At 40.1% G+C, this 10387-nt stretch overlaps 1 protein-coding gene across 2 annotated transcripts; it reads right to left on the reverse strand.

The window, feature by feature from the left end:
* Window positions 1-35: 35 nt before the first annotated feature.
* On the reverse strand, window positions 36-9226 carry LOC118414901. Of its 2 annotated transcripts, XM_035819196.1 has the most exons (6): window positions 8984-9226; window positions 8145-8504; window positions 7467-7586; window positions 6384-6530; window positions 5160-5311; window positions 36-1006 (listed from the first exon to the last, which is right to left on the reverse strand). In XM_035819196.1, the coding sequence occupies exons 1-6, from the start codon at window positions 9059-9061 to the stop codon at window positions 775-777; spliced, it is 1089 nt and encodes a 362-aa protein (XP_035675089.1). In that variant the 5' UTR covers window positions 9062-9226; the 3' UTR covers window positions 36-774. The 2 variants fall into 2 exon arrangements, with proteins under 2 accessions (XP_035675089.1, XP_035675090.1); XM_035819197.1 differs by lacking the exon at window positions 8145-8504 and having other exon boundaries at window positions 38-1006; window positions 8984-9212.
* Window positions 9227-10387: the final 1161 nt, after the last annotated feature.

Below are 10387 nucleotides of genomic sequence, written 5' to 3' on the forward strand. Positions count from 1 at the left end.
TGTCCCAGAACAGAAATCAGAGATTGACAGCGCCAAGGCCACGGCACATCACGAGAACACAGAATGGGCAACAGCACAAGCTGACTACTTGATGGAAGTAAGTGTGTCTACTTACACCAGTACCACATTTTTTGAAAAATGCCCAGCCGGGCAGTTTGCGGGAATGGAAATCATGATACAAAAGAAGGCAAACATAAAAAATGACAAAACAATAGTCATATGAGCATGAATCGTGTATGTCCATTGATATATACTTTTACTTTTCATTCCCGAAAACAATCTGGCCTGGTCCTGGTCTGGAATTATGAGCCTGGCATTAGCTCTGAGTGGATTGATGAAGAAATATTATGCGCACTCAAGCCCAGACTTAATTACTTAGATTGCCTATTCATGTTCTTGTTATACATTGTACCTTATGATATGAAGTCCCACTGGTGACATGGTTTCTTTGAAGCCTTCCTTTAGAGTTGGGCTTTAAGCCAACGCCTCTGTGAAAATGAAAGCGTCCCAGACGACAAGACGCCCTTTGTGACAGGAGTTCTGTAGACAGCAAGGGATGGGCTCAGACGCGCTGAGACGCACTCACGCGGTGTTCAAACAATTTCAGACGCTTTGATTTTCACAGAGGCACTTATGCCGTTTCCTCCCTAGGAAGGCTTGCCCCACTTTCTGAATGCCCTTGTGCATATGGGCTGAATATATCATCATTGCATTGGCATTAACAGTAAATATACCAACTTAATGACCTCCATAACAAAAAACCTGCTAAAATCTTCACACTACACAAGTACTCATCCTTACTATGTCAGGCATGAACTCTCCAATCACATCCGTGGCCAGGTCCATGGTCCAGTCGTACGCTGCCCCGCGGTATATCGTGTCTCCCACCATGTCTGCTATGGCACCTTTTATAGCCTCCTCTGTGCCTTCTTGTACCACTTCTTCCATGATCTCTTCTGAAACATCTCGGATCAGTCTGGGATCAAAGGACTTCTCTGCAAAGTACCTGTTTGGAATAAAAGTGCATCATTATGAGGATACAGTACTAGGTATGATATGATATTCTAAAGGAATAATGAAAACTAATAAAATATTTGTTTCTTTCAACCAAAATACCCTTTTTACTGTACCATAATAAGACAATACAAAGACAATATGGCTGAACTATACTTTTTAGTAAAACATGTTTCAAGGCAAACAGTATTGTTCTTAGTTTTATAGGACTGGTATGAATATTATGTAATTGGTATCCTGCACCATCAATACAAATCAAGTCAGATCAAAAATTATTCAATCAGCATGACAGTCATGTATGCATACAGCACTGAAATTCATTGATTTGTCCCACATTGTTTTATTATATCTGTATCTGTATCTGTATCTGTATCTATATAGCCGGTATAACCGCCATTCGGCGTAACACACCAGCTTCGCAGGCACGCGGCGCGGCAGCAGCTGGTTATATTACACTGAACGATCCGTCACACCTAACTTTTGCACATCTAACTGCAAGCGTTCTTTAAAACTATCCAGAGAAGATGCCCCTACTGTACTTGGTGATAACAAATTCCAATCTACGATAGTTCTGGGAAAATACGAATTTTTGAACACATCAATCCTAGCTTGGAAACTCTGGTACTTGAAGTCATGGCTGTTTCTTGTTCTTTTTTGAGCTGGTATTAGATACTTAAAAGTCGGTACGTCCACCAGCTTATTGGTCATTTTGTACATCATGCAAAGTCTGGACATTTTCCTTCTGTCTTCAAGTGATGTCCACTGTAGATCTGTTTTCATTTTGGTAACACTAGCATCCCTGTTGTAGTTGTTTGTACAGAATCGGGCAGCTTGGTTCTGTACCCTTTCAAGTTTATCTTTGTCTTTCTTTGTATACGGATCCCATACTGTTGCAGCATATTCAAGGTTAGGTCTTACCAGTGACGTGTATGCAAGTGATTTTACGCGGGCTGGGCATGCCCACAAGTTACGTTTGATCACTCCCAATGTCTGTTTGGCCTTGGTTGTTATTTTGTTAACATGGACACCCCACTTCAGCCCAGTTGTTAACGTAACACCTAGGTATGGGTGGCTTTTTGTGGTTGCTAATGTCTGACCACAAAACTGGTAAGGGGACACATTTGGTGTTCGTTTGTTCGTTATGTGCATGATATAGCACTTATCAGGATTGAACTGCATAAGCCATTTCCTTTGCCATTCTTCCAGGGTGTTCAGATCTTTCTGAAGAAGTTGTGAGTCATTCTTTGCAGATACCTCTATATATAGCAGACAATCATCGGCGAATAACCTCACACTTGAATCGAGCTGGTCTGGCAAGTCGTTTATGTACAAGAGGAAGAGCAATGGTCCCAGAACAGTCCCTTGTGGAACTCCCGATGCTACTTTAACTGGAGCTGAGGCCTTCCCTTCTACCACTACCGTTTGCTCTCTATTTGTCAGGAAAGCCTTTAACCAGTTTAATGTAGAACCTTGAATTCCATAGTACTCCAGTTTTGTTATGAGTCTGCTATGTGGGACTTTGTCGAAGGCTTTAGTGAAATCAAGTATTGCTAGATCCACCTGTCTTTTATTGTTCAGTGCCCCAGCTATGTCGTGAACTGTTAAAATAAGCTGTGTTTCTGTTGATCGCTTTGCTCTGAAACCATGCTGGTAGTCCGTTAGTATATTGTGGCCTTCCAAGTGTTTCATGATATGGCTATGAATAATGTGTTCGAGTAGTTTACAGGAAATACAGGTAAGTGAAACAGGTCTGTAGTTACTGGGAACCGCTCTATCTCCCTTTTTGAAAATGGCGCATATGTTTGCATCTCTCCAGTCTTGGGGGATTTCTCCTGTGTCAAGCGATTGTTGGAAAATGTTAGTCAAAACAGGTGCGATTTCACTGGCTGTCATTTTGAGGAACCAAGGCGGTATTTGGTCGGGCCCGGATGCTTTGGACGGATTAAGGCCTTGCAACATTTTTTCTACACCATACGTAGAAATGTCTATATGTTCCATAGGAGTGGTGCAGGGGTTTCCAAGAGATGGCATGTCTGTGGTGTCTTCTTCTGTGAATACACTTTTAAACTGTGAACTGAGTGCTATATATTACTACTATAGAACTATATATTAAACACAACATTACCATCAGTATCAAATTGACTACGAGTTAGCATTCATAAAACATGATCAATTGAAATAGTTAGACTAAGTCTATTATAAGTTAATTCTTTTTTTTTTTTCATTAGGCCATGTTGATTTGATTATATGGATGACATCCTCTGGGAACTCCAAAACTGATGCGAGCGAGCGAATAAAAAAAAAGTTTGGCAAAAAAAAAAAGTTGCCTTCAGTATGAAATCAAAGTGGCCAGGAAGGTTGAACATAGGACTAAACACACTTAGTACGGTATACCAACAGTTAGGTGTAGGGACCAGTACATCCTACGGGTGCAAAACATTTTTTTCTTCTTGGACCAATCCGAAAACAGACCTGACAAAAATCAGAGGAACAGGTTTCGCCAATTACAAAATGGACACACTATGTCGGCAGGCATTTGGGGTTAACGGGGACCAAGAAGACAACAAGAGCGAAGTCATGTAGAGTTTATAGTCAATTGTACCAAGTTTCTACAGTCAACGGTATAGAGACAGTTAGCCTTTATTACACGGAGATGTGATTTTAAAATGCCAGTGGGAGTCCAATAATCCACCAAACAGATTTCTTTGTAGCAAAATTGACCAATTACCATTGTTTTGAGTATTGCCAGTTATCAAGTTTCCACAGACAGTCAGGTCCAGGTTCATGTCCGGACCTTGAATAGATCCTCTGGACCTGAATTTTCTGCACTGATACCACCCCCTACCAACAATAGATTTTTTTCTTTCTGTCCTTTCACATCTTATTCTTTGACTTTAGATTTATTTTGGCATTCTATGGCATTAGTTATCCGTTTTCTGATACTTTTTTTTTTCAATCTACGGAATATTTGTGCTCATTTTACAGCTGCTTTACACAATTTATTGTGTGGTTGAAAACTTTTTTTTTTTTTGGAAACGGCCGAAAATTGGTGCGAGCGCGGATGTCATCCATATAATCAAATCAACATGGCCTTACTACAGATAGGTACTGACATGGGCCTTTCATCTACTAGATATTGTTTCTAATGTTCCTCATTACAAATGAGAGTGCTTTATGTCTGGCAGTCCAGCTGTTAAGGTGTATGAACTGAGCTTTCCTGTTCCTCAGCTAATGTACATTGTACCATAGTGTCTTATAATTATAAGGTGGAAGTAAGACGTGGCAGGAGTGAGATGTGTCTTGTAATTTTCCTTTTACTTCCATTAGTTATTATTCCCTTCTTCTAGACTCAATGGTGGGCATGAGCGAATGGGGACTGTTCAGGCAAATCTTTTGTACTCTTTCCAATGACAAACAGAATGTAAGAAAAGACTAGTTGCCCATGTTGGCTGTCCAGGCCATTGACAATTTTATCCAATAACGTTAGTACAGTCATCATGTTCAAATTTTGATGGCTAAAATTTCTAACATTATATACTAGCCAGAAAAAACAGGTCTGACTCAACAAGAAATCAAATACTTACAGTTTTGAAAATTTCCTGACAAATATAACACAACCATATATACATGCATGTCCATTTAACACATTACATGATCGGGTTCTTGACTTTTGGTCTTGTGCCAACATTCACTTCCTGTCAGCCTGCTAATTTAAAAAGTAATTTGGACACAGACCAGCTAAACCTTTGCATCCTGCTAGTCTCTAGTCACAACTGGATCAGGGCCAGCAGAAACAAATTTGAACACACACCAAGACAAACAAACAGACCAAAAAAGTACCTTGAAGTTCGTTTTCACGGAAGTATTATTAGAACAAATAGAAATATTACTGCCACCAAAGACAATACAGTAGAAGCCAGTTAATTGCACAACGGATTAACACACACTTCTGTTAACTGCACGGAATCCCCAAATCCCAAACTGGTTTGGTCCTGCAAGATAACTTCGCATTATTGCACCAGCCGGATAATTGCACGAAATTCACGGGCAAATAGGCCGTGCAATTAAGCGGCTTCTACTGTATACCGTTATAAATGAAATGCCCATCCTTTATAGCTCAACAGTTACATGCAATATAGCATTACCTGTCTACCAGTTCCCTGTTGGATTCCAGCACGACATCCCTGAGTTGAGGTTTCAGCTGTGAGTTTAGGAAGTCTTCAGTAACACCAGCTGCCAGATCTTCATGTGCTGCCGTCAGGCCATGAGGTAATCGTGGGGAGTATATCACAGGCACCTTCCAAATAAGGAATTAAAAAAAAGTTGTCAGTAAAACTAGCCCCATATTTGTGCTTTTAGAACATTGTATAAAGGGTGAGCACCTTAGGAAGTAAAGTTACTTATTCATTTGGGTCTAAAAATCATGATGAATAAAGTACTACAAGAAACTTTTCATAATAAACTTCACCCACTGCACAGTTTTCTACTCAGAAATACTGGTATTGTACATTCATATTAATATTACTTTTTTTTATTAGTTTATTGTACATTCAACCCAAAGGATAACTGGAAGTGACTGGTGAAAAAACATCAAGCAATCATTCGCAGGCATCATAGTCTGATGCAAAGCAGCTAAAGACATTGACAGTTCACGCCAGGTTGGTCTGGGTGTACTCCCTCCAGTTGGTTCTGGAGACCCCCAACTCTTTGAGTGTGTTGAAGATCTGATCTTCCCATCTCTCTTTTGGGCGGCTTCTTGGGCGTTTCCAAGCAGTGTTTGGGTCCGAGGTTGTCAGTTTTATCACGTCCTGAGTGGGAACTGCTCTTGATGTGTGTCCTTAGAAAGTCATCCTTTGTTTGGCAATTCTAGAATTGATTAGCCTGGGTACCATCCGGAAAGTAGTTTGCTCTGGTGATCATTACATACTATATACAGTCGCTTCTAGCTCTGACATTCATTATACACTATATACAGTCGCTTCTCTGCTGTTCCGTCTGGGAACGCGGACCATCTTAACGTCTGGAATCGTCGAAATTTTGGACGCAGGCGCTGATTGGTCACCACATGAGCAAATTATGGAATGGGTTCAAGCGATCGTTCGAACAGGCGTTCCAACACCGGACAAGCCCTCTGTCTGCTTGCGGGAGGCCTTTTGTCATCAAACGAGTGCTCTAGATAGAACCTATTCCTTGATTTGCTCATTAACGTACGTTAGCACCAAACGGTTTGAATGTGCAGGTCTCCAGACGGATAGCAGAAGCGAACATAGGAGCGAACTACTATCCGGATGGTACCCAGGCTAGGAATTGATAACATCATGAACAATAACACAGACCAATGGGCACAATGGTTGTGACCTCTCTGTTACCTGTGCGGTTTGGTTTCCGTGCTCTGACAGCACCTCGATGAGGATGTCTGGTACCAGCTCCTCCTCCATCATCTCCTCTATGAGAGAGTCTACATAGTTCTGAGCAAACCTGCGGTCTGACTGGAAGTGGAGGGCTGCTGACATACCCTGGTCAAAGGGAATAGGACAAAATCCAAGCTGTCAGTTTATGGATAAAAGAAAGTTGTTTTCATTTTTGCATTAAACTTTCAAACAGGCTTTGTTCAGATTGATTAAAGACTGGTCTACAATTCTGAAAAGTGTTAAAGTTAAAACCCTTAAACTGTCAGAGTTTCAGCCCAATAAGATTCTCTCAGTGTCAGGTTTTGACCGCTGACGTCCAAATAAAAAACCTTGAACAAGGCCGACGCCCCTAATTTCCAGGTTTCTCGCGCTACATGCAAGCAAAGCAGTTACTTTGGGGAATGCCCTATCCTGGTTATATCCAGGCATGCATGGCACACAGGGCATATATTTGTATGCCAGATATATCAGGGCTTGGCAGTGTAAGGGTTGTAACAGTAATATGTAATTGATTTGTCTTGTTCAGTAACTGTTGCAGAATGCCTTTGAAGTTCTTGTTGTTACATTGTTACAAGAAAACTTGTCTTGTGTACAAGTTTTAACTAGTAACTTATCAACAAATTACCAAGTTATTAACTAGCATCTGCCATTGCTCTGTGGGTTTATGCTTCTGATTTCATTGATAACGTATAAAATGTTTTGTTCAACTTGTTTTTTTTTTGCTTTAAGGAGCAAGTGTTCTTAAAAAGTGTTCTGTACTTAGCATTACTCAAAATTATTTTAACTTTACATAATTGCAAGTCTTTGATTACATTCTGATATATCAAACTATTGAAGTGCAAAAGCTTCACTTAGTTTACAAAAATAATCACTATTTCTAGTAAAAAATTTGTATCATAGAAAATGTTGGCAATTATTTAACTTGCCTTACATGACAAAATATGAATATTACACCTTAGACTAATGAAGGCAAACATCCACAGAAAGCTATACATCAATGGCAGCACAAGTTAATAACGTGACCACTTGTAGACAAGTTACCACTTTGGGCGCGTCGGTTTTTAGAACGCCAATCAGGACATCAGGAATGGCCTCGTCGTCCAGGAAGGTGTTGATGAAACTGACCACAAAGTTCCTGAGTACGCGGTCATAGTGAAGTCTCTGTCAAGTGTAACAGTGCAGCAGAAAAAACAATAGAAATGATTAACATTGTAGCATTATAGTAGTTTTACTCAGGAGAGCATATAACAGTGCACAAGAAGAAGAATGTTATATAAGTTGCACATGTATCTTTTTCTCCTACAGATAAGCTATTATATGATCTCTAGCTCTACTGCTGACTGTTGTTTTGTACTACCTTCTATCTACATACTAAGTAGGCTTAGGAAAGTGGTGATTAGATAGATCACTACTATTGTTCTTTCAAAATGTTAGAACATTGCAGAAACTAAAGCTGCAATACGTTACCCGGTAAACAAACTTTTGTCCTCTACACCTACATGTAGTCCAACAGCATTAGCTTAGTAGGTGTTCTACATTTTAGTTACTAGTACATTGAGTCAGACTTTGTTGTCTGCTGCTTGGCAAAGACTAGCTATTACCATCTACTGAAAGCAGTTCTTCATTTGAGCTGACGAGTATGCTGAGATGTAGACCTACATATCAAGGATTTGTTCCTACGAGGGTCTACACTAAGATGGGATATGGCTGGGCAGTTACCGCAGTCGTCTCAGGAGCCAGTAGATCTGTGAGTGCCTTAGGAATAAGACTTTCTGACAGGTATCCATCAATGTAGCCCTCTGCCATGTCATAGGCAAACAACTCGTCCAGAGCGGATGTGTCCGGTTGGGAGGGCCCAGAGTCGGTTATTCCTCCACCCACATGGGCGGGGTCACGTGAGGGCGTCGTCTGTGTGTGGGGGGAGGGAGTGTTCTGTCTGGTCAAAGGTCGCAGCTTCAAACTTTGTTTGTGAAACTTGACGGTCTTGTTTTTTCCGGGTACTTGTCGTTTGTCAAGGTCAGTTACAATGTCATGTTTTATGAGGTCAGGAGTGTGGTTCTCAGAAGAGGAGGAACATTCCTAAATGATGATGACAACAAAATACAAGGGATTGGGAAGACACCAATCTTAATGATGAAAAGGACAGAAGAAGTGATATGATTATGAACTTGTCATGTCAATGTGAAATGCAATGTAATGGTCAACCAACAGTAATACTGTACATGTAGTAGCATTTTTTCTTCTGCCATGGCTAAACTCTGTAAAGAATACACATTTGATTTAAAAAAAAGTAATTTCAGTATCTAGAAGATTCAACCATCAGATTTATAGAGTATCTTTCACAATGACACACTATAAGAGATGGAAATCAATACTAAGCGAGTTCTAAATAAATCTCAATATTTTTCCAATTAACTTACCATATAACCTGATCATGCACTATGCATAATTTCAATTTATACCAAATTAAACTACTATCATAAATTGTGACCTATTCATTTTCTTGGACCTTCTTCTTACGGTTGCAGAAAACTATGTAAAGCTTAAGCTGTAATCACCTTCCTGGTGCTGTATCCCCGGAAGGTCTTTTGGATGGCAGTTGCAGCTTGACTAGGATCTGCTAGGGGGCGCCTCATGACTGGGCTGTAGGACGGTTTGTGCTGGTCGGGATGGATGTACTGAAACAGGCAGCGGTTATGTTACTGTTTATTGCCATCCAACATGTGTGTTACAGTTAAGTGAGGATAAAGATTTGAATTGCCTTAATTGGTTAAATTAACTTCAAAATGCTTTTAAAAATAGAGACCTCCCTGGCCTTTATATAGCAATAGGCCTTTTCACATTTTTACAAGACTGTTCACTCTTCTCATTGAAATGTCGAAAATGGCATTTTTTTGATCGAAAAATAAATCGGCTTTATTTTCAGTGAAAACTACCTGGTTGTTAAGGAAAATTCCTCTTTTAACCATAGCCAAAAAATTGCAACTTATTATTTTCGTTCCCATTGGTAATGCATTACAGGGCAGGTAACAAACGTTACCAGTAACGTTTGTTACAACAGTAGACTTTACCCTGTTTTCTTCGAAAGGATTTACCTTATTGACTACATCATCTAGGTATAAGTGGATGTCCCTAGGGACATTTGAAAAGTGGGCAGCTTTTTTTACACCAGGCCAAATAGAAAGCTTAGACAGCATCGAACAATGGTAACGTTTGTTACAGTCATTTATGTACAACATTTTGTTACGCAAGGTGGGATACAGTCAACAACCTTTTCTTGTTTCTTTAGAAAGCCAGAAAAACAGTACAGCGTCACAAAAACGGTCATTTCTAGTCTTATATGTGGACAATATATCCGCGGCAACCATCGCACTCGTGGTGGTAACGTTTGTTACCGAATCTGGCGACAGGCATAAACCACCTCACACAGCCTCCAAGATCAGTCACAAGAGCGATATGACGTGATCAGACAGAGGGCCTGGGTAGCTGGTTTCACCTGCCGAACAATCATTCTGGGAACTGAATTGTTACATATTTGGCTACTATTTGAATTCTTCGTTTCTTCTCAGGCGACAGCCATTTTTTAGGGTGTGAAATCCCACCCGTGGCTATAATGATCTTCTAAGTCATCAACCAATACGAATGTTGTGGTGCATCTTTTGTACAACATTACAGGGATTGTGGAAAAATGAAGGAACCAGTGATGTTGTCTGTAATTTGCTCCATATCAAGGCGTAAAGTCAGGCGACATCATTTCGACATTTAAATGAGAACGAGCCTGTTGTGTTTGCATGGGATGAATTCGAAGTCATTGCATTTTCCTGCCCAAAATTTTGAAAACAGTTATTGTGGTTTAATTTTTTTTTCATCATAGACATCACATATTTCTTTCCACAACCAATTTCAAGTTACCAAAAACTTCACACTAGTAAGTATCTTAGAACATATTATCACCTACTTGT

The sequence above is a fragment of the Branchiostoma floridae genome, chromosome 4 (genome assembly GCF_000003815.2).
Source record: "Branchiostoma floridae strain S238N-H82 chromosome 4, Bfl_VNyyK, whole genome shotgun sequence".
NCBI classification, from domain to species: Eukaryota; Metazoa; Chordata; class Leptocardii; order Amphioxiformes; family Branchiostomatidae; genus Branchiostoma; species Branchiostoma floridae.

Bases quoted from the DNA above. Each gene is read 5' to 3' on its own strand.
- LOC118414901 (XM_035819196.1), bottom strand. From the start codon at position 9,061: ATGAGGCGCCCCCTAGCAGATCCTAGTCAAGCTGCAACTGCCATCCAA. The intron at 5,312-6,383 runs GTAACAGAGAGG...CTTATTTGGAAG, and splicing joins ACGGAAACCAAACCGCACAG to GTGCCTGTGATATACTCCCC. The intron at 1,007-5,159 runs GTAATGCTATAT...TATTCCAAACAG, and splicing joins AACAGGGAACTGGTAGACAG to GTACTTTGCAGAGAAGTCCT.